Source organism: Cannabis sativa, chromosome 4 (assembly GCF_029168945.1).
Source record: "Cannabis sativa cultivar Pink pepper isolate KNU-18-1 chromosome 4, ASM2916894v1, whole genome shotgun sequence".
Classification (NCBI taxonomy): domain Eukaryota; kingdom Viridiplantae; phylum Streptophyta; class Magnoliopsida; order Rosales; family Cannabaceae; genus Cannabis; species Cannabis sativa.
Genome location: NC_083604.1, coordinates 81,278,402 through 81,303,116, shown reverse-complemented (window position 1 = coordinate 81,303,116; position 24,715 = coordinate 81,278,402). Strand labels below are relative to the sequence as shown.

Genomic DNA, 24,715 nt, shown 5'->3' with positions numbered 1-24,715 from the left:
GGAGTGCTTGTGCTACCGTTTTTAAAAGGACTTCACGGCCAGCTTTAGAAAGAAACTTACCCTCCCAACTCAGTATTCTCTTCTCCATCTTTTCCTTCAGGAAGCCAAGAATGGCTGTCTTTTTCCGACCCATAGTGCAAGGAAGACCCAGGTAAAAACTATTTTCATCAGCAGCAACCATCCCCAACTGGTTACACAATCTATCTCGCAAATCCATCGGAGTATTAGCGCTAAAAAAGATAGAAGATTTAGCATAGTTTACCCTTTGACCCGAAGCAACTTCAAACAGATTAAGCATTCTAAGGACATTGTGAGCTTCTTCCTCAGTAGCACAACAGTAAATGTAGCTATCATCAGCGAATAGCATATGTGAGATAGTTGGAGCTCCATTGGCTACTTTACAGCCCTTCAACTCGCCATTTCTTTCAAACTGCTTAATCAAAGAAGAAAAACCTTCAGCACAAAGAAGGAATAGATAAGGTGACAATGGATCACCTTGTCTAATGCCACGAGTAGGAATGATAGGACCCATACTCCTACCACCATGGACTACTTTATACTCCACATGCATCACAGTGGCCATCATAAGCTCAACCCACCGTGGATGGAAACAGTGACGAAGCCAGAAATTTAGTTGAGTGAGGGCTTGAATAAATATTAAGTCAAAACTAATAAAAATAATGATAAATGTATCTTTCAAATTTTCATCTTCAACAAAATAAAATAATACTATTGACAAAAATAAAATAAATATTGTCAATGGTATTATTTTATTTTTTAATAAAGTATTATTTTTTTTATTATTTGTATTGGACTACTTTTAAAATGGGTTTGATTAGAATAAGAGTGGCTAATAAATCATGATTAAGATATTCGAGGAGTATTTTGTGAATTGGACTTTAATAAATTGAGCAAAGTGAATTAATATATGTATATATTTACATATAAAAAACTTGACGTATATATTTGAGTGAGGGCTTTAGCCCACACATGGGCTAAAGTCCCTCCGTCCATGGATGGAAACCCATACGAAGCATCATAGCTTTCAAGAAACCCCATTCAATGCGATCATAAGCTTTGCTAAGATCCAACTTTAGTGCCATAAATCCCGTTTTCTCTTTACGCTTACGCTTAAGGTAATGCATAACCTCAAAAGCAACCATGATGTTATCAGAGATCAGACGCCCCGAGATGAAAGCAGATTGATTTTCAGAGATAACATTCGGCAAAACTATCTTGAGCCGATTCGCAAGCACTTTAGAGACAACTTTGTAAGCCACATTGCACAAAGAGATAGGCGTTAGATCACTCATAGTGGTAACATGTTTCTTCTTAGGGATGAGGACAATATTGGTTTGATTCAAAGCAGCAGGAAAAGAGCAAGTCTCAAAAAAATCAACAACTTGAGATATAACATCCACACCAACCACATCCCAATACTTCTGATAGAACCCAGGTGTCATTCCATCGGGTCCAGGTGATTTATCGGGGTGCATTTGGAACAAAGCTTTTTTAATCTCCTCAGGTGTAACTTGTTGTAACAGAGAGTCATTCTGAACACTAGTAATAGTCGGCCGAATACCACTTACCACAGGATCAAAGTTAGAGCTAGTGGAAGTAAATATATCAGAGAAATAATCAATAATAACATCCGAAAGACCCCCTTCCCAATCAACCCACACACCAGAATTATTCAAAAGAGAATTAATGGAATTATTTTTCTTACGAGCAGTTGCCTTTGCATGGAAGAACTTGCTATTCTGATCACCCTCACGAAGCCAAAGTTGCTTAGAACGCTGACGCCAAAAAACCTCACGCTGAGTATACACTTCCCCAAGAGAAAGAATGCACCGCTTACACCGAGCAATGTGCCCTCATCAAGACACCATTTAAGCCTTCTGGATTCTTTTTACAATTGAAGAACTTTCTTAAAGTTACCCGTGTAGTCTTGACCCCAAACCATCAACTTCTCACCACAATATTTTATTTTGTCTATTAGAGTGAGCCCCACGCAAACTTCCCAGCTGTCAAGTATTACTTGCCTGCACAATGGCTCACGGAGCCATGCATTTTCAAAGCGAAAATTAGTAACCGAATGGTGGAGATTGATCGCAGCAGTTCGGAGAAGGATAGGACAATGGTCTGATATCGTCACTTCAAGATTGAAGAGCTGGGCCGAAATAAAGCGTTGAGTCCAATCATGTGAAGCAAGAACACGGTCAAGGCGAACCTCAATCCAATTATTAGAGCCACGACCCCTTTCCCAAGTGAATGGATAACCTGAGAGCTCCAAATCATTTAGATTACAGTCCTCCAACACTTTGCAAAAACCATCTAAGAACTATCAGGCACGCCGCCCACCTCTTTTATCCGCCTGAGACGTTACATTGTTCAAATCACCAATAACACACCAAGGTAGAGGAGAGTCAGACTTTAAAGCACGAATTTGATCCCAAGTTCTAGCACGAAACGATCTATTAGGCTCACCATAGAACCCCGTAAGCCTCCAAGGTGCTTCTCTAGCCGTGGTTATTTTTATATCAATGTAGTTCAAAGAATAACCCAACAAAACAACTTCATCACTAAACCGCCACAACAACGCAACACCACCACTATGACCACGAGCATCACTAGCTATCATTCCCTCAAAACCGATAGCCACTCTAAGCTTTTCCACCAAATTCTTCCGACATAACGTTTCACAAAGAAAAACAAGATTGGGTCTCTTCTGGATAACAAGATCCGAAATGAATTGAAAAGCCCGTGGGTTCCCAAGCCCCTAAGAATTCCAAATTAGTATATTCATAATGAGCGGTGGGCCTGGGAACCAGTACCCACCAAAAGCCCATTTTTTGAGCCTTCTTCAGTATCATCATCACACACTAGAATATCCATATTTTCGCTATTTTGCAGGCCCACTCCATCGGGCCCAATAGAAACCACTTCATTAGTCCTTCTTCTTTTAGTATCAACAACAAGCAAAGGAGAAGCCTCACTTGTTTCCATAACAGTCCCCACGTGAATAGGATCAGCCACAACATTAATTCCTTGGATATTTGACTTTCCAAGATTCACTCCTTCTAATTGATTTGAGATAATAACAGGTAATTTACCTGTTGATATTCCTTGATTGGTGGACATAACTCCTCCTGAAGAGGAAATTTGGCCTTGAGCATTGATTGAGTGCACTGAACCTGGACCAGTCGCACCACCATTGAAGGAGTCGTCTTCATCCTCACCGGTTCTGAGCCATTTCGATCCGATTAAGTGATTCCGCCTTCTTGGTTGGGCACGCATACCAGCCCCATACGGCTTAACGATTTTATCAAGAAAGTACAACGAACAATGAGGACAACCTATCCGAATGACCCAATATTCCACAAAAAACAAGGTAGGAACATATTCGTACTTGAACATAGCCTTAATCCTTCCTCGAAGAAAGACGACGTAGCTTCTTCCTTCTCTTCAGTGGAGTGTTGATGTCGAGTGTAACACGAACCCGCAAATAATCTCGCCATATGCCTTGGAAGTTCTTTGGGTCTGTTTTCACAAAGGTTCCAATATAATTCCCTAACTCACGAAGAGTTCTTTCAGTTTTGAAGCCAGGTTGCAATCCATGCACTTGAACCCACATATCCAATTTAGAGATAACAACAGAACGAGGATCTTGTCCCCGTCAAGTTTTCAAAACAAATCAGGTACTATTGAATGTCCAAGGACTTCCTTCAATAACCCTTTCCAGATCAATCTCATGATAGAATTGAAACAAATACCGGTTTGGTTCGAGTTCTTTAACGTACATACCACGTCCGGGTTGGAATAACGATGCCATCATATGCCTCATTGCATCAAAATCAATAGCCCTCTCGGTTAGGAATTTCCCTACAATGCACCAGCGATCTTCCCCACTTTGATCTGAATCATCAAATAAATCATATGCAGTATCCCCATCATCTTCTCCTTCAATCAATATATTAGCATATTGATCTTCCACATCCTTAATCAAAGAACTTGTTGAAGCCATGACACATATACGTACTATAGTCAAGAACCAGTAAACGACAAAACGAAAGACAGAACACTAGAGAGAGAACAACACAACCATGTCAAAAGACAAGACGTTAATATTTGAAGAATGATTAGTGCTTCCCTAACCTAAAATTTTGAACTATATTAGCTCAATTAATGGAGCCTCCTTTAAAAAATTCTTCATTTTTTATTACCTTTTGAGTTATTTAGCTCCTGAAATATGAGTGCTCTAGCTAGACAATCAAGGGATTATTAGGCACTTTTTTATTTATAAATCATATCAAACTTAGCATTTATCAAATTATTAAAAAAATTTATTTTGGTTTTAATCATCTAAAACTTATGATTCTTCAAATAAATAAATTATGAGTTGTAATAATGAAGAAATGAACACTATTTTTTCACCATATAGGCATATACGAGTAATTTTTATGTCAAAATAAATAAAATAAAATAACCTTCATATTCAAACTCTTTTCAAAACATGTCTTTTGGATAAAGTCACCATGGTATAAACTAGTGTTACTATCTCGAGACTTCAAGTTTGAATCCTCCCTCGCCCAATATCAAATTTACTACTAATTGAATGCAATAAATAATATTGTCACTAAACTCTATACCATAGTTATTAGAACTAGATAGAATCAACCAAAACATGTTTTTAGCCCTTCAAAAGGACAAGTCATACAAAAAAAGAGATGGGTGGTTTGTTCACAATCGCCCCGAGCATGCAACCCCGAAGACCTACATGGCAGGCACATTAAAACGGCTAATCTACAAAAAAAAAACTCTGTACAAACAACCAACTTCAACTACCTAAACTCTATACTACAGAGTTAATCCAAAATGAACCCACATAGGAAGAAGAAGATGAGGTCTCCTTAGTAGTCTATGGAGAATAACAGACATAGATCATTAACAAAAAGCTCCCAATAAAAAATGAAAAACTACCAATTGCCTCGTTCGTTTGTCGCTAGCTCTTCATCTTGTGTTAGACAAGGATTTCGACCCTGTCAAATGTAAAGATATTGATCCTCAGAAGCAGCTCAACAGAATCAAAACAACTAGAATAATCCAATGTGTAAGTTACCGAGAAAGCTACGATATAAACAAAAGCGATAAACCAGTTGAAATATAAGTCTAGGATTGAACAAGCATTACAAAGATAGCACTACTATTACCATACATGCAGATCTATGGCTTGCCCGAAAGCAAGCCATGCAGACGCAGTATGAATTTATCATTCCAGACAACACATGAATCCTAAATCTTCTTTAGCTTTTGGATTTTCTTTCTTGCATAAGAAAGACAAAGCTCAACCCGAGTCTATCAAGCAGAATATAACAAATTTCAACTTATTTACCAAATTTTGGATACCAAAAGATTAACACTATGTTTGGTAGAGGGGAGAGGGATGAAGGGAGAGTTGAAATCCTCTATTTCGTTTGGCAAGAGGGGGAGCGGAAGGGAGAGGAGAGATGGAGGGAAACTTCTCCCTCCAAACACACAAAATCCTTTCAAATGGGGGAACCCAAAAAATAAAGACAAAACATATTTGTCAAATTTATCCTTTTAAAAAATAATATGTAATTATATATAAATGATCACATGTTAATTTTAACAATTATTTTTCTCTCCGTCCTTTCAACTCCACCCAGAATACCAAACAAAGAACACTACTATCCTCTCCATCCATCATATTCTCTATCCTTCTTTATTTGTCGGTTCATCCAACTCTCCTTCCTTCCAACAAGACATAGCCTAAATGTCATTTACCAATTATATTCCCAATTGGTATATTGGAAATATAATTGGTAAACGACATTTAAGTTCGTTATTTGAAAATTGGCATATTAACTACAACAACTTCCACGGTATCCAAAATTTGGAAATACTTGTCTCTTAAATACAGCAATTGAGTTGGTAAAGGCAGAAGATATCTCAAAAATCACAATAATGATAACTAAAAACTATAAAAGCATAAGAAAATGTAAGCAAATTGAGAAAGTGCGTGTTTTTCAATTTCGAGTTGCATAATAGGAGTTTGAAGTGAGCATGAAAATGATACTTACTGATTGGACGTTTCATGTTTCTACAGAATTTACTGCTACATCGACACTCGAATGGCTTAATAGGATGATCGAGGTCATCAAAGTCAATCCCATAATCCTGCAGTTATATGGACAGGGTTAAACATGGACGAATTAGTGTACTTTATTCTAATTAAGTGCAATCTCAAGAAGAAAAGATAGTGAAATTATGTATTTTTTTAAGCACCAAATAACTAGAGCAAACAGAAATGACATTTACATACCCAAGTTAGCTCTTCCATGGCATTAACATTTCTCGCAGTGAAGAAAGCCAGCTGCCCAACAGAACAAATCATTTCATATAGTGAATAAAACAGACTAATGAACTGAGTCCCAACAGAAGGCATAATAGGATATTACATACACGGTAGTAGCGATGGTCGGGGGTCTCCACTTCAACCGGGATCTCAATCAAGTTTGCATCAAAACATCTAGCAATATTCAGATACAAAAAGAAAAAGAAAACATTAATGGATAAATAAAAGCACAAGACTTGGATAATAAACCTAGCAACTATACATCACAGGCAATTGCATGATTAAAATAACAGGAAGAAACTTCATGAAAGAACTACCTGTGGTTAATAAACCTAGCAATATTTCCATAATGTGTTGCGTCCAAACACAGAGCTTTTTCATTTTTCAATGCTCCACTAGCATCCCAGTCGGCATCAAGCAGAGCAAGATATGTGTCTTTTCTACTTTTGTCATGCATGTTCCTCTTGTATAACTCTGTGCAAGTCAGTATTTCTCCAACATACTCACACACAAACGTGCCTTCTGGCAAGTCCTCCAGTGTTTGTAAACCCCATCCTTTTCCCTCGGAAGTGAAAAACACCTGTGACCAATTTTAATTAATGCTTCAGCTGAGAAAAATATGAACCAAAAAAAAAAGTGGGAAATGGAGAGAGAACTTCTCACCCGCAAATTGCAAGTTATGCCTCGCTGCACTATTCGGTTGCCACACTGCTTATTGCAGCCACATTTGCTCCAACATTCTTTGATAAAATTTCTCTTTATGTGGCCTTTGCATGGTTCCAAGCAAACATCATTCTTCGATCTTTCAAGTGGGCAATCTCCACAAAAATAAGTGCAGAGCTGTTGAGGGTCACGTGTTTTATTGATACATTCTTCAAGAAAGACATCCTTCACAACACCAGCAGTTGTATATGCAAATTGACTTCCAGTTTCACGGGCACAGATACAGGGCTCAACCGCTGATAGACAATCACCGAAGCAATTTGGACAGCAACTAGAATTTCCAATTCCAGAAAGAGAGATATTAATCTCAGCATTTTGAAAAACAATGCTTTGGGAGATATAATGAAAGGACGATGGACATTCACTGTTTATCTCATTTAGCCAAGGAATACTAACTCTTTCTTCACCTTTGCTAATGTCATTAATATAATGAAGAGATCTTAGATCGCCAGGATCCATTTCACACGGTGAAGCAACTACCAAACTCTTACTATTTGTGGTGTTGTGGTCTTCCAGATCCCTGTCCTTATCTTTCCCAGCATAACCGTCCAGGCTAGTCAGGGGCACTCCAATTGGAATTTGAGAAGCATCCACAGAAATATGGCATTCACCATTGACAACTCCATTTGAGGTACACGATGAAATGGATACATTTTCTCTACTAGCCCCCAAAGCATTCCGTGCAGGAGATCTTTTCAATACATCTAAAGTTGATAAATTTACTGTACCATCCTGTGATTCATCAGTCTCATCAGTTCCAAGTTCGAGGAAGCTTTCGCACATATTTCTTAACAATTTCATGACAGAAAAATTCGGGTCATTGATTTTGTATGTATGCAGACATTTAGCTTCCGTCAGTTTTATAACATCATCTATATTAGGCAAGCGGAAATTGGATCTCCTCGAAGCCAAATTGCAACTTAGAGAAAGCTTTACCTCTCCTGTGGGTGAGGTAGCAACCTCTACATTAGAAGAAGATTGGACGGTTGCAAGCTCATTGTCTGTTACAACCTCACCTGGTGAAAACGCAACACCATCAGTTCTCCCTTCTCTATTGTGGTCTTCAGAAGATTTCTTGCCATTTTCTCCACCACTCCCATCATTTTGCACTGGAATGCTTCTAATTGTTAAAGGCTCTGCAAAAGTTAAATGAATTTACAAGTAAATGCAGTTAATAAAATCACGGAACAAATATAATATGCACCCGAAAAACACAAAACACTAAACACCCCTGGAAAAGTGAGAGGGACAGAGATATATACTTGGATTAAGCACCCCAATCGGAGGCTCGTATTGTGGTAAGCCCGAAGCAAACATGTCCTCTGTATAAGGCTCATCTTTAGGCATAACCAATTGAAAAGCAGTAGTAACCTGCTGCTGCATAGGGTGAAAACCACCATCCGAAACCATGGGCCGCTTGCCTTTGTCTTTTATAACAGCGCGCTGAGTTGAAATAGAGCTACCTTCAGCTCTAGCCACGGGCGATTCTGTCACATTCCCTGGCTACTATGCAAAACAAAATTTCATTATGTTTATGCAAAATCATCAAGAACAAGTCTTTTCCATAAAAAAAATTGGCAACTAGAGAAATCTCCAAACCTGATTCACTTCGTGCCCTCCTTTTCTTAACCTTTTGAAGGGCCGAACAGGTTCATTTACGAGTGTTTCTTCATCCATATCATCGTCCTGGTGTCCAGGCTAATACGAAAACCAACTAATAAGCACACATATTCACATACAGGAAATGATAGGAAACAAAATGAGCAAAGAGAAAATATACTCACATTATGATCACTTCCTTTTTTCTTCTCCTCCTCAATGGTATCATCTTCTTCAAATATAGCATCAGCTAAAGCTCTATAGTTCTCTTCTTCAATGAGTTCCCAATTCTTGTCATACAATTTTAAAAGCTTTTTCAAAACTCTTTTGACCTTTCCTTCTTCAATACCTAGACCCTTCATAGCTCGGAAAGCATTAACAACTCTTGGATTCGGAGCCATTAGAGTTTGCTCTCAATATCAAAAGATACCTGTATATTTATAGATATCGATTACAACAAAGTCAATGCTAATCCTGTGGTCAAATCTCAGTAAAAGAAGTACAAAGAATTGTTACAAACATATCAGAAAATACCAAAAAATAAATAGGTAGATCGATTCTCTAAACCCTTGAAAAAGAAAACCCTATATTCTCAGAAACCAAACTAAAACCTCAAACGATCAAAAACAAGTGTTAAGAACAAAACCCTTTTCTTTTTCTCAGAGAACAAAAATAACCCAACTGAAAAAAATTTAAACCACATTCTCAAAACCTCAAAACCCAAGTAGCCAAAATCAAATAAAAATACGTTTTTTAAACAATATTTGTACGAAGAATTGGGAAACGAGGGAAATGTACTTAAAAAAATCTGACAAAATGAGTATAACATCAAAAACCCTAGAATTTTCAAAAATCAACGGCACTAAAAATGAAAACGCTTTGTATTTGCATGTGTATGGGGTCAAAGGAGAAAACTAACCTGAAATTGACTATGTTGAGTGACCTTCCCTTTGTTTTGTTCAGAATCGAAGCTTGAGATTCGGACACGGATGAAGATGAGATCATAAATAGAGAGAGAGAGAGAGAGAGAGAGTGAGCTCGAACTGTTATATGAGAGAAAGTGGAGTAGAGAGTAGAGTAGGGGTTAGTGGTGGCGCGTGGGGGCACGCGACTTAGTTTATAAAAGGAAAAAGAGAGGGCATAGAAAGTGTAGCTGGCACGCGTCGGGTCGGGTTTTTGGGTTTGGGTTAGAATAAGTATTACGGTACTAGTATATATAAATAGTAGATACTAGTATTGGGTGTCATAAAAAAAGAAAAAGAAAAAAAAATAGTTTAGGTTGTTTTTTGTTTTTAAAAGTAGAAAGGTAAAAATATTTTTCAAAAACATGTTATATAAAACAGTTCTTACTTTTCAATTTTATAATTATTAGAAATCAAAATTTTAAAAATAAAAAAAATCACTTTCAATATTTTTTTAAACAGTTTTTTTTTCTTAATCAATCTTTGAATTACGACCAGACCTGGACCCAAATCCCCTCCCAACGGTCCTGGCGTTGAACCCAGCTTTTGACTTGAACTCGAATCCGACCCCGGACCTAGACCCGACTTAAATAAAATTAAAAACTAAAAATAAAAATGAACTTTACAGAACACACTTTTGTTTTCTGTTTTTAAAATTGAAAAACAAAAGTGGTTACAAAACGCATTTTTGTTTTTCAAAAGTAAATTTTTTAAAAACAAAAATTTTACTTTCATTTTGTGATTAAAAAATTAAAAAACAAAAGTATTACCAAACAGCACCTTAGTATTACCGTCAATCTCATATTATTATAATTTTTTAGTTAATTTTCATGTTTAAAAAAATATAATTTAATTTTTTTCATAAGAGTTTTCGTTATAATTTACGTCATCGTCTTAGTAAATTTTTTAAAAACTTCAAATAATTTTTTTAAAAACTTCAAATAATTTACAGTATGAAAAATAGATTTGAAGATTTTTATGGAAACGAAATTTTAAGTTTGTAGGAGGTGTAACTTCAATGATTTTATTAGAGACAAATTTTTAAAGTTGGTCACTATAAACTTTGTTATTTTCTTAAATATGACACAAATAAATAAAGTTCAGATTCTAGATCATTGGATTTGAACGGAAATATTAGTATAAGTTATTTCTGAAATCTTATTTCAAAATTTTGGAAGAAATTCTCATGTAAGGGCACAAAAAACTCACCATATAAAGGTGATTTAGAAAAATCATAACCTTGATTTTTTATACAATAGTATATAGCAAGTATTAATTAGTTAAGATTCAGCCAAAAAAAGTATTAACTAGTTACTGGTGTGTCAATATCTATATATTAACTTTAAAAAATAAATAAATAAGTTGAAGTATGAGATGGTTAATCCAAGCCTCAAAAAGGGACACTTAGACATAATGCTGGATATTTTCTTTGCAAAATTGGCCTAAATATTTACATAAATAACTATATATAAATATTTACATAATGCTAGAAATATGTTATACTCTAATGGAATCGAAAATTTTAGGAATGAGTACAATTGGATTTAAATATAGAAAACTGTAGATTGACTTTTTACGTTGAATTGATGTATAATTTGAAGGCTAATTAGAATTTTCGCCCCCGAATTTTAATATGTATCAAATTATGCCTCCTAAACTTTTAAGGTCGTTAAAAATCTCCCCTAAACTATTGAAATTGTTAGATTTAAGGATTTTTGTCCAATTTTAGTAAAAAAAGTCTAACATATATAAAAGTTCAAGGAGCATGATTTAGTACATGTCAAAATTCGAGGGACATGATTTGATAGATATTAAAATTTGGGGAGCATGATTTAGTACATAAACAATCACTGAAGTAGTAAAATTAGATAAAAATCCTTAAATTCAACAATCTCAATAGTTCATAAATAATTTTTAACAGCTAGAAAAGTTCAGGGGCATAATTTAGTACATGTTAAAGTGTATGGGTGAAAAAATCCTAATTAGCCAAATTATAATGGTAAAATAATAATTTGGACCAACTCTAATTGTGAACTAATAATTGAATGACGAACTACTTATATTGATTATAACAATGGACTATTAAATAATTATGTAAACATAATTCTATATTGTCAAATAGTCCAATTTCATATTTATAGTAGAATAAAAATAGAAATAATAAGCCTGATTATTTTATTAATGAGATCAATAATAATCAAGAGTTTATTGGAAGGGATTTTTTCATATATAACCTTATTAGGGTCAAATTTTACATTTTTATTACTATAAGAGAAAACAAACCAAATTAGAAAAACTAAAGTTTTTTTTTTCAAAAATACGGGAGTTTTCTTCCCCAAAAAACTTCTCCTTCTTAAAAGAGCAAAATAAAGTGAGTTGTTCTTCATTAGAGGCAACACTCCACCCAAACAATCAAGTGATGGAGATCTGAAATTAACAGCCACCAAAGATGTAAAAGTTTTTTGTGATCTCCTCCATGAATGCCCACTAGGAACTTTGGGTTGATCTCCATTAACGCCGGCGATAAGCTTTTCTTCGATATTCTGCCATGGCAGTCGGATCACCGTAGGGAGATCTCCATGAAGCCGACGAGAAAGGATCAACAATCGAGGAGGAGATCTAGTGAAATCATTGAATATCAACGATTGAGGAAGATCTCCTTGGATTTTCATACCCACACATTTTGGGTTTTCACTCAAAAAAAACAAATCTAATTTTTTTTAATAAAAAAATTGATGTTGTTTAATGTGTTTGCTTAATTATTATGATAATTATTTGTTGTTGTTTGGTTGATTTACATATATTTTTACTATTTTTTATGATTTTCAAAAATCTGGAAGAAAACTGCTACTGTATTTAATTTCTGGGAAATATAAAAAGAACAGTGAGTGTGTGTTAAAATTTCAATATAAAAATATGTTGCGTTTACGTTGTTTTTAAGTTTTATTTACGTTGTTTTTTCATCTTCCCAAAATTAAAAGTTAAATGTACAGGCAATACAATAATAACACAAATATAACTGAATGTGACAAGAAGATATTGCAAATATGTAGAAAATTTATGCATACTGATGCAATAACAACATTAGTAGTTGTTTTGTGTGTTTGCTATAATTATTTGTTCATCAATCGATATTGTTTTGGTCGAAAGCAACAAAAACTACACAATATCTACAAAAGAATAATTAAGTTGTTTTCATATTATTGTGAAGTTTTTTTTTTTTTGTTGTTTTTGCAACATGAAAATATTACATAAAATCAAGTTATTTTCCTGTTATTTTAAAATTTGTTATGAATTACTATACACTACACTAGTTGTTCAACAAGTAAAAAAATAGAATTTTACATGTCAAAATAAAAATGTATCTTATCTCTTACATTAAGACATGTAAAATAATAAGAGATCACACATTATATTGATTTTCAATAAAGTGGGGGGATTGATAGGAAGAGAATGTAAATATGAAGAAAAATTACTTATATTTAGTAATAACATTGTTCGTTATTTTACCGTTATTTTAAAGTTGTAAATACGTTGTTTGATTTTGTTGCTTTTTGAGCATGTTGTTTTCACGTTGTTTGTACGTTGAGTTTCAGTTATTAAAATTTGTAGATTCTTTAAATTATATATACAGTTGTTTTTATATTTTTATATCGTTGTTAAATGGTTGTTAACAATTTTAAAAAGCTACTAACAACTATTATTTTTTTAAAAAAAAAAAATATTATACCAATACTTGATGTAGAAATTAAAAATATAATAATAGTTGTTTCTCATTGTACTAAAAAATATAAACAAATAAAAAAAAATTATAATTTTCAATATCCTATGCAAGATACATGTGAAATTAAATAGAAAAATATTTAAAAAATTATAAAAACAAAGTTTCTTAAAAAATATTGCTCTTCAGCACATACATAACCAAAACCAAATAGCTCAATTATTAATTCATGTAGAGTAGCTTCAACTTTGTTAAAAGACTTTGAAACATTTTCTTGTATACTTTCAATGTTTGCAACTCATGACTTCATTCTACCAAAGGAATAGAAATGAACAATAAGTCTATTCTGATCAACTTTGAAGTTCATCATCACTAGAAATCAAGTCCTGCAGCAGTTAAAACAACATTAAACAAACTATAAAACAACTTTCTGGTATGATTTCTTTTTCAAATGAATGAACCACAATCAGAGAACATTTCAAACAAGACAAATCAAAAAAGCAAATTATAAACCTTGACAATATTTTTCTTTGGAAGCTTCAACTTGTCAACAACGTCAGAGGTCTTATCACGCACCTAAAAATATTAGGATGACAAAAATAATAAAATAATGAACCAAATAAAATACGATTACTAGTTATACAATACTGCAAGTATTTCATGTACTGATGAACAACATTAAAACAACAATATGACAACTAAAAAATAACATAATTTATAAAATTTAATAAATATGCAACTAAAACATTTCTAATTAAAACTCAAATACAATTGATAAATGTAAGACTTAACCTAATATTCTAGTTTTTTTTAAAAAAACTTAATAACCTTAGAATAAGAATCGTATAATAACTAAATTAAAGCTAAAAAATAATTAATTAAAAACAGAAAAAAAAAATGAGACACATAGATCATTTAAGGTTGAGCAATTCTTCTAACTAAATACATCAAAAAAATATAAACATAATAAAACAAGTATTTGAAACTAGATAAAGACAACAAAAACTAATACATTAATCTTTAAAGTTGTAACCTCATCATCATTATCTCACATTTTTTCCTGAAAAACCTCTTCAATGGATGACTTGGTGAAATAACAACAATAAAAAAAATTAAAAGATGAAACAACTATAAAACAACTTATAAACAATGTTAAATCAGCGTAACCATTAAAATATTTAGATACGATTTCTAATTCATAAAAAACATAAAATATAGATCAACAAAAGTAATATCTAAATAATACCACGAAAATGCTAACATAAAGTTGAAATAAAATCACATTTGAATATGCCCTATTCCTTTAAGCTAGTGAAGAATTCTCTTAGGCATTTCACCAAACACTTAGCAAGTGTACTTTTATATGTATATATATGAGAACTCAACTTACAGAATAATAAGAACAAAATTCCTAAAATCTGTAAGAAAAATAGAAAATTCAATAATAAATAAGCAAATAAACAACAATAAAAACTATCAAATCTAAACTTTATTTTTATAATTTTAGAAGAAGATGAAGAAGAAGAAGAAGAAGAAGAAGACCTTACAAGCATCAATTGAACGACAATGGTGGCTTGAGAAGAGGCTTTGCGTGATGAAGAGAGGCTACATATGGTGATTGTGCGAAGACGAGTGTGAAAGTTTGATAAGCTTGATGAGAGAGTGAGAGATGACATGTTGAATCCACATTTGAATGAGGTTAGATATGAGAAAGGAGAACAAAAGGTAAATATGTAATTATAAAACTTTAAAAAGTATTAAAGAAAATTTTAAAAAGTAAAAATGTTAAAAATTAGAAAGGATAATATAAATGTTAAAAATTGGTCAAAATAGTCATTTTGTGTAAAAATTCCTTATTGGAACTTCAAAATATAGGTCCATGGTCTCAGATCAACTTAGAAATGTTTAATTTGAGGAATAAATTGAGAAATAAATATGAGTGGAATAATTAAAATAAAATTAACTGTTTAATTTTATTCACTTAAAAAAAAATCGGTTAAATATAATATTATTGCTAAATAATACTATAAGAGAGTAATATATTATTTTATTAGAAAATAATATTTAATTAATCTACAATTAAATAAGAGATTTATAAAAATTAATTAATTATTATTTATTGTAAAATAAATAATAAATCTTATATTTAATATAAAATTGAGAAATTACTTTTGTGCATTGAAATATGACCACACGACATTGTCTCACACGTGTTGGTGACATATAATTGTCATCATATTTGTTATGATTATTTTATAAAATAAGATTAATTAAATTAAATAAATATATCTTTAAGTTATTTAATTTAATATTTTTATAGGATAAGATATTTAAAAATTAAAAATTAAGTAAATAAAGATATAACTAATTGTAGTTATTCAGCTATAAATATTTTATAATTTGAATTTCAAATAAAGAATGATATATTTTTATTTTATTGGATTAATTTATAAACTTTAAATTATTATATATGTGACATATACATAATACGTATCATAAGATTGGGAATACAATTGATCGATACAATTATCTCTAAACCCTAAAAGTGTCACCCACAATTTCTCTCTAGTTTAATGTCTTTATCTTTATGGATTGGTGTGTAATCTCTTTATCTCATATCACATTCTTTTATGAGTTAAGTATACATCGTGATAGAAAATTCATCCATCGTATTAAAGTTATAAGTTCATGTTAGAGATATTATTACAATAGAAGAAAAATCAAGATACATTACAACTCTATTGTAAAATAATACAAAGATTAGAATAAGAGATTGATTAAATATATGTTACAATACATATATATACACTATATATATTACATATATATATGAAAGGTAGAAGAGAAGATAGATTACACAATATTCTATAACACACACATATATAATATGAAGAAGAAAAAGAAGATCACTCACTCACAACCTTGAGTGTAGATTAGTGGGGATCACCATGACTTGAACAAGGTATTACACCTTTGTCCAAAAGCTTATTTCCCCCTATCTCTAAGCACTAAGGGAACTCTCTAGGAAATAGCTTTGGGAATTATCAAGTCTTTTAGGATTTTCTAGCAATGTGCTTTATTGATAGAAAACTTCATCAAAAATGAGCACCTTAGACCTCTTTATATAGTGTTTAGGATATCACCATTTGAAATTCAAACTCATAACCCCTATAGATGTTATGGACTCAAATGTAACTCTTACACACACTATAACTCCTATAGCATTAAGAATTTCAAATAAATGTGTGTAACATCTTTTACACTCTTAATGTTAGTGATAATGGTGGAGGTTACTCATAGTAACAACTCCCCAAATGTTACAAAAAGATGACAACTAATATAGTCATATGTTACATATTATTAGTTTATTACACATATTTAATCTATATATTATATTATTATAAATAATATAACAGTTCATTCTTATCCCAAGTATTGAAGATTGATTTGAAAGACACTGTGTAAAGTCAATAATGTGTTCATATTACTTTTGGATCGAATGATCGGAAAAAACATACAAAAAGATTCAATGATCTCGTGGTAGGCATCAAGAGATAAATCTTCTAATCTCGTAGTATAGATTTAATTTATGTAACTATGTTGAGACTTTGGAGATAATGGTTTAGATTAGTTTCATCTAAATTTCTTTTATAAAGTTGTTTCCGCCTTTTACTCTGATTTGGACTATAAAAACTAACACGGGTGTTGTAATTCACGGTCAACGATTGAGCGCCATCCCTACTCACAATCAATGACCCTTGGGTCTCCTCGTTCGCTGCGAGGTGACATTTCCTTCAACTTCACAAAGTAGCGAAGACCCCAACATAAAAAGAACCCCATGCAAATGCATCAACAAATGCGAAGAAGACAACAATAAGCCCATCTATGATGGAGCCCCAAATAGAACATCAAAGCCAACAAACACAATTATACCCATAAGCAAAAGTCTACCATTACTAATGTTAGAAGAAGAAAATATTCACCTAAAAACACCTCCCAATCATAGGTTTTTTACGACTCCAGTGCTGTCCCAGTGCCTTGTTAACGACTGAGTCTGAGTGTCATCCCAATTCACAGACAATAGTTGAGTGCCATCCCTCTTCACAGTCAGTGACCCCTGAGTCTTCTCGTTCATTGTCGGGTGACACTCTCTTCACCCTCACAAAGTAGCCAATACCCCAACACCAATAGAGCCCCATGCATATGTATTAACAAAACCCAAGAAGACAATAACAGTCCATGTATGATGGAGCCTGCAATAGAACATCAAAGCCAACAAATCCCTCACAATTATACCAATTAGCAAAAGTTGACCATTAATAATGTTAGAAGAGCAAAATCTTCACCTTAAAACACAATGCCAATCATTATCACTACGTTGAATGTTAATTTACTAAGTAAAGATACAATTCTTAACAAGAGTTCGCTTGTAGAGCCTTTCAGCCAGAGCTCCACCAACGTGTTAGTAGTACTCATTGCTAAAATCAATTGTTGAAATTAATTGTCGTGAAATCTAAAAAATAGAGTTGTCATTACAATCATTATGGCGAATTCCATCTAGGGTGAGTCAACACACTATCCTTCCCAAGAGGCATTTACGAAGCCTCTCGTCCATAGCACCACTATCGCGCCAATAACACCCTCGACCGACCAATCTAAAGAAACCCTAGCTCCAAGTTACTTAAAATACAAGGAGGAGAGAGAGAGTGTGTGTTTCCTAGAAGAGAGAAAGAACACGTTTTCTAAGTTCAATTATTGACATTATTACTTTGTTATTAAGTTATAATAAATGTTTGAAACTAAATCCCAAAAAAAACAACATCAAAGTGTTCATATTAACCTTATAGCTTGCACACAAAATCAGACCAAATTAAAGTCATATAAAAAGGAAAAAGGAAAACCATTCCAAAAAGAAAAGCCATCTAAACAATCCTTTTATTAAAAATCATTCATTATAAAAGTAAAACAAAGACACCAATACCAATTCCCTTTCTTCTTCTCTTTTTTCAAACCCAAAACGGCAAAACCTCTCTCTCTCTCTCTCTATCACTCACTCAAAAAGCTTCTCCAAACTCATCCATGGTGTGATTTTTCCACCTTTCCCCTTCCAAATCCCCAAATGGGTATTCAAAAAACCCAACCTTTCATCCTTTCACTCACTCTGTTCCTCTCCACAATTTTCTCCGGCGTCACAACCGGCGCCGACTACACCAAAATGGTCTACAAAGGCTGTGCAGACCAAAAATTCCAAGACCCAAATGGGATTTACTCTCAAACCCTAAAAACCCTCTTCCAATCACTCCTAACTCAATCTCAACAAAAACCCTTTTCCACAACCACCTCCGGCGAAGGCCAAAGCTCCATTACAGGTTGGTACCAATGCAGAGGAGACCTAACCACAGCCCAATGCTCCGATTGCGTGGGTAAGATCCCAGATATGGCAACCAAGCTCTGCGATCGAGCTGTAGCAGCACGAGTCCAGCTCCACGGGTGTTATCTCCGGTACGAAGTTTATGGGTTCAAGCAAGTTTCCGAGTCTGAATTGCTTTACAAGACTTGTGGGTCGATTCATGGGAAAGGTGGTAACAATAATAATGGGTTTGAGCAGAAGAGAGATACTGCTTTTGAGATGGTTGAAGAAGGTGTTAAGAGTGGGAATAGTTTGTTCTATACAGGGAGTTATCAATCTGTGTATGTATTGGGACAGTGTGAAGGTGATTTGGATGGTGATGGTTGTGGTGATTGTGTTAAGAAAGCTATTGAGAAAGTTAGTAGTGAGTGTGGTGATTACATTTCTGGTCAAGTTTATCTTCAGAAATGTTATCTTAGTTATAGCTATTATCCCAATGGAGTACCTGCAACTGGAATTGTTAATGGGAATGGAAATGGAATATCCTCAACAACCACCAATGAAGGAGGTAATATTTTTTGTTGTAGGGAATATACTTATTTACTTGGTAACTTGTGTTTTTTTCGAAATTATATTTTAAAATTATGCATATTTATATTTAGTAACATAAAATTAAAAGGAGAATTATTTTATATATACTATTTGCTAGTTGCAATAAGAGTTTCTATACGATTTTTTGTTGCGATTTAGATTGCAGAAATTTCTATGTAGAATTCCGTAAAAATACAAAAAAAAAAAAACTATTTTAAAGTGTAAAAATGAAAAAACTCTAAATTAAAATTTAAAAATTTAGTTTGAATTTAAAATTTGAGTGTAGGATACTAAATTTATTTTAAGGAATATTTTTATTTAGTAACTTATATTTTCTTTTTAAATTAGGTTTGTCACTCGATATTTTAAAATTGTACATATTTATAAATAAAAATTTAATCAAACGGAAAAAACCGTTTTTTAATTGAATAATTAAATTTGAATTTGAACTTAAAACTCGTATAATTGATCACATTTTGATTGTATTTATCAAATTTGAGTAGAGGATAAGATTTTATTTTATTCTTAAGTGAATATTTTTTTATAAAAGAATATACTTATTTGATACTTGTATTTTTTAAAAAATCTCGAACAATAAATTTGGTATCTTTGTTTTTAATATGTTTAGTTATAGTATTTTAAAATTATACATATTTAATACTTTATGGTTAAATTTGATCAATAAAATTATATTAATTTAAATATAGTTAAATAATTAACTTTGAATATAAAACATATAAATAAAAATTGATCGAATTTGAGTTGAGATATAACAAATAAAACAGAGTGCAATTTTTTATTAATATTATTATTATTTCTTTTCCATAAGTCACATAAAAATATGGGATATGACCACTTAAGTTATTGGGTACTTAGTTTTTTTGGTTGAATTTTTATGAGAATGTTATAGTAAAAAGAATTGTATGGAGTAGAGGATGATTCTTCTAGTTTATTCATTTATTTTGAAAAAAACAATGAATCAATGATGGGATTGAGAGTGTAAAAAAAGATAGATAGAGACAGCATGAGAGTTATGTATAAAAAATTTATGTGATTGATTGAGATTGGTGTGAAGAGTGAGTGAGTGAGTGAGTGAGTGGGGCTACTTTGTCTCTTTTACTTTGGTGATTTTTCCTTTTAGTCAAAATTTGAGATACCCAAATATGAATTCTTATGATTTGTGTAGGGACAGGGAAAAATCACACAGAGAGGACTGTAGCCATTGCTGTTGGAGGGGTTGCAGCTTTGGGTTTTTTAATTGTTTGTTTATTGTTTGTAAGATCTGTCATGAAGAAACGTGGTGGCAAGCACCGAGGCTAGGCTAAGAGGTTCATTTCTTCATATATATACTTCTTTAAAGTTTAGATTTTTATTTGTATATGTACATATATGGATATATATGGTTATATCATCATAGAGAATAGTATATAATAATATAAGATAAATATAAAGAAAAAGAATGTTATCATGCATAGTATTGAGTGCACTAGACTAGAAAGTAGATATGTTATATAATATATATGTGATATGATAGTTTGTTTAACTTATTCAAAATCTGATCATGTCCAAAATCAGAGTAATACATTATATTTAAGTAATTTGCTTAAAAAGATAAGCTTTTGATCATAAAGTAAGGGAAAAAAAAAAGTAAAGCTAAGAAGACAGAATGAGTTGAGTGTTGGGAATTTGTTGAAGAGAAAATAAAAACCACTTAACTTTTGTTTTAGAGCTGAATTTGAAAGGTGAATCAAAACTTAAGTTCTTTCCTTGATATGATTCATATGAACAACAAACAAGTTTAGAAGAACAATATAGTTATGGTTTTTAATTAATTGATGGTAATAGGATGAGATATATAGTGACTTGTTATTGGTTAAAGTTGTTTGGTTTGTATTTCATCTTTTTTGTTTTGTCACAATGACATATGAAGTCACTTTCATTGTATCACTAACTATATATATATATACACTTAGAATTATGATAAATGAATGGTATTGAAATGAGTTGGAAGGCATCTATTGGTGACTTTTTCTTGTCCAATGTCCACCACCAATGTGAAAAAGAAGAAAATATATGATGATATGCTTAACTTCCCTTGTTAAGGCAGCTTTGATCATATTAAGAGTAATTAGTATTATTTTCATTTTTTTTAGAAATGTTAAAGTGTACTTATAGTGTCTATCACAACTATGAAATGTCATATAGCTTTAGTAACAATTATAGAAAGAATAATTTGTGGTGTAAATATTTAAGTTATATTTTTAGAATTTCAATAAGTATTTAACCGTTGAGTTGTAAGTCAATAATTACGTGAGTATATTTAACGGTTATACACTTACGATAAAAATATAATTTAAATATTATTATTAAAATGTAAAATTAAACTTTTAATATGTTGCCACTAACTATTTGTAGGTTATGATTTTTATTTTTGTATGGTTATGATCATTCATACATACCCAAGTTGTAAGTTTATTATAATGCCACATAAGTTGGGGGTATCAAATTTTCTAACCATATAATGCCACGTCACATGTATTGTGGACTGTTGATTTAGTCAAAGAACTCTCAATATTTGATTAAAATCATCTTTTGAAGTTAAGAAGATTGTTGACATCATCCACTATCCACACACAACACAACTATATTTGTACTTAGTAATTAAGCAATGACATAATGATAGATATATACTATATCCCTTTCACTCTCTTTCTTATAATAAATCATTTTTTAATTTTTTCTTCATTTTTCTGTATCTAAATTAATTCGTAATTAAATTTATTATGATTATTTTATGGTTAGTTGGCTTTCATCAAAATTCCATTTCAAATTCTCTATCCTTAAATTAGAATTGGATGATAATGGTGCAATGTAATATTAAATCTTACATAAAATATATTTTAATTCAATAATTATTATGAAAATTATTAATTATTGACAAAATATCCATTATCATCTAATAACGATATATTATTCTTTATTTACTTTGACATTTCTAAATGAATACAAGGATTATGGACTTTCACATGCAATAAATGTGTTTTCTACTAGGAACAAACAAATAAAATCAATAATAATTAAAATAATATTCACTTAATAATAATAATAATCACTTATATATTATACAAAAGAATATGTTGTGTTTTATTTTTAGTACAACGTAATGACATGTGTGCAATATATTAAAAGAATTTGTTGTGTATATTAGGGCACAATATTTTTGATTAGCTAGTTTTTTGCACCAACTGTTTTGAAAGTAGCTTTGGTGAATTTGGTTGGAACCGGTCTGATCCAATCTTTGCCACCAATGAAGTCTTGGGTCAAGAAAGGTTCAACTTCTTCGCTCGTAAAGTTGCGCGCATATTGGACACGTTTACTCATTCCGGATCCCCTTCCATAACATTTGTATTGCCCATAATACACCGTGCTACAAAATACGAAATAATAATTAGCTTTTAAGCTGATTCGATATATTCAGACATTCAATAATTATTAATAATCATACGATCAATCCAACTATAAAGAGTAAATTCGGTCCATAATATACCTATGCGTGTTCGAGTTTCCCCAATCATCCCAACCTTGGGGCAATATGGCACTTGAAATGTAACTAAAAGCAAAAACAACCCTAGAGTGTGATCCCCACGGCCTTCCGAGCAAGGCTGTTCTCACACCGGAGATGTTGCACCCTAAGAAAACGAAACCCGTCTCCTCGGACGGTGACTCCCTTCGTTGCGCCGTGATTGATCCAGTTCCTTCGGCCAACGAATGAATATGGCATTTCTGCAAATTGTTAAGTAATTAGTAACTTGTTACTAAGAAAACAAAATACCAATAAAACTTTGATTAATTAATTAATTACAGGTGTGTGTATATATATATATTTAAACCTCAAATAGAGAAGCTGCATTGCCACAAATGAAATCAGTGGCTCCTTCTATATAACAATTTTTGTAATAATGTCTACCATTATCATCTAGTAAAGTATCTTGTACTGAAATTATTCTACACCCATAAAATGCTGCTTTGTCTCCTGATACTCTCAATGCCACTGCTTTACCACCTGACCCATAAGTGTTCTGTAACATACATACACATATATAAGCTGAAAATTCAATAAATAATGTATAATTGTACTGTATAGATATATGAATATTTTTATGGAGTATTATATCACGGTGCCCAAAATTTCAAAATTACCATATTTGTGATGATTTAGTATAGTGATTGGTTCAATTTAATATCGAATTGGAATTCTAATATCATATAGCTAAGACTGAGTTAACACCATATAGATTATTGACATTAGTAGTATCCAGCACTTTCTATAATATAAATAGTGTCTCACAATTAGTTAGCGATATTCTCTAAAAATTATTTTCTTAAGTTATATGAGACTCGATACTTAATTAGGGTAATATCAGTATGACACTGAGGAAGATACTAGACACCACTAATATTTTTCAACAATTCATATTAAAATTGGAGGCACAGTTTGGAAAGAGAAAAAAATAAGATTATAATAAATAATAAGAGAGAAAAATTCAATAAATATATATATTAAAAGCATATTATATATATATATTTAAGTGAAGGACTTAAAGAGAAAAATACATATAATTTTCTTAATAAAAGTATGGCAAGTCCATTATTATTAACTATACTATATATATTTAGTTGATTTTTTTTATACATACAAGTATAAAGTAATATAAACGTATATATTGTCATACAAACCTGAATGGTGAGATAACGACCAACAAAATCGGAAGCCAAAACACTAAAAGTTGGAGAGTCAAAAATATCACCACTATCATTCCATGTAATAATAGTCACAGAAGCCTTTGTACCACTTATAGTTATATAGGGCTTATCAGCTGGTACAACAACCTTCTCTTTATATATTCCCGGCTTAACCAAAATAAACACAAGCTCTTTATTATCAGACGGGACTGAATCAATGGCATCTTGTATTTTGGTGAAATCGCCTTTTCCTGATTGGTCAACTCTCAATAGAACTGCCGAGTCTGATCGAGGCTCGGCTAGAACTAAAGGTGATGCAAGAACGAAAATTATTGATAATATGGTAACAAAATAATGAATTAAAGCCATTTTAGGTGAACAAGAGAAGAAGAATATAATGAATGAATGAATGTTTGTTTGTTGTTTGATAATAATAAGGTATTTATAAGGTTATCCAATCCTAAGTGATTGGCATAGAATTAGGTTAAATTAATTATAGAATATTAATGTAAACGTGTGGTTTTGATTGGTTCAAATAGAATTAATTAGCCGGCGCCATGGAAAGAGGTTTAAGTTAATTAATTTGAAAAGTAATCTCTTCAATGATTGTAATGTATGATATATGAAAATTGAATTATAGTTTCACAAGA

General features: G+C 32.0%; 4 protein-coding genes across 6 annotated transcripts; 1 reads left to right on the top strand and 3 right to left on the bottom strand.

Annotated features, from left to right (window-relative positions):
- Positions 1-995: 995 nt before the first annotated feature.
- On the bottom strand, positions 996-3,417 carry LOC115713657 (uncharacterized). Its single transcript, XM_061114060.1, has 4 exons — positions 2,839-3,417; positions 2,362-2,779; positions 1,939-2,280; positions 996-1,828 (listed from the first exon to the last, which is right to left on the bottom strand). Exons 1-4 carry the CDS (start codon positions 3,415-3,417, stop codon positions 996-998), a joined length of 2,172 nt encoding a protein of 723 aa, XP_060970043.1.
- Positions 3,418-4,630: 1,213 nt separating this feature from the next.
- On the bottom strand, positions 4,631-9,788 carry LOC115712975 (histone-lysine N-methyltransferase SUVR4). 3 transcript variants are annotated; one of them, XM_030641423.2, is made up of 11 exons: positions 9,618-9,787; positions 8,884-9,128; positions 8,699-8,797; positions 8,362-8,602; positions 8,036-8,235; positions 7,040-7,831; positions 6,694-6,956; positions 6,484-6,550; positions 6,344-6,394; positions 6,102-6,198; positions 4,631-5,039 (listed from the first exon to the last, which is right to left on the bottom strand). In XM_030641423.2, the coding sequence occupies exons 2-11, from the start codon at positions 9,097-9,099 to the stop codon at positions 5,011-5,013; spliced, it is 2,055 nt and encodes a 684-aa protein (XP_030497283.1). In that variant the 5' UTR covers positions 9,100-9,128; positions 9,618-9,787; the 3' UTR covers positions 4,631-5,010. The 3 variants fall into 3 exon arrangements, with proteins under 3 accessions (XP_030497283.1, XP_030497281.1, XP_030497284.1); XM_030641421.2 differs by having other exon boundaries at positions 7,040-8,235; positions 9,618-9,788; XM_030641424.2 differs by lacking the exons at positions 8,884-9,128; positions 9,618-9,787 and having other exon boundaries at positions 7,040-8,235; positions 8,362-8,605.
- An 8,406-nt stretch (positions 9,789-18,194) lies between these two features.
- Positions 18,195-20,794, top strand: LOC115714131 (plasmodesmata-located protein 2). The gene is made up of 2 exons (XM_030642692.2): positions 18,195-19,299; positions 20,509-20,794. Exons 1-2 carry the CDS (start codon positions 18,501-18,503, stop codon positions 20,640-20,642), a joined length of 933 nt encoding a protein of 310 aa, XP_030498552.2. The 5' UTR covers positions 18,195-18,500; the 3' UTR covers positions 20,643-20,794.
- Positions 20,795-22,384: 1,590 nt separating this feature from the next.
- Positions 22,385-24,480, bottom strand: LOC115714130 (putative pectinesterase 11). The gene is made up of 4 exons (XM_030642691.2): positions 24,060-24,480; positions 23,213-23,401; positions 22,870-23,105; positions 22,385-22,749 (listed from the first exon to the last, which is right to left on the bottom strand). Exons 1-4 carry the CDS (start codon positions 24,432-24,434, stop codon positions 22,551-22,553), a joined length of 999 nt encoding a protein of 332 aa, XP_030498551.1. The 5' UTR covers positions 24,435-24,480; the 3' UTR covers positions 22,385-22,550.
- Positions 24,481-24,715: the final 235 nt, after the last annotated feature.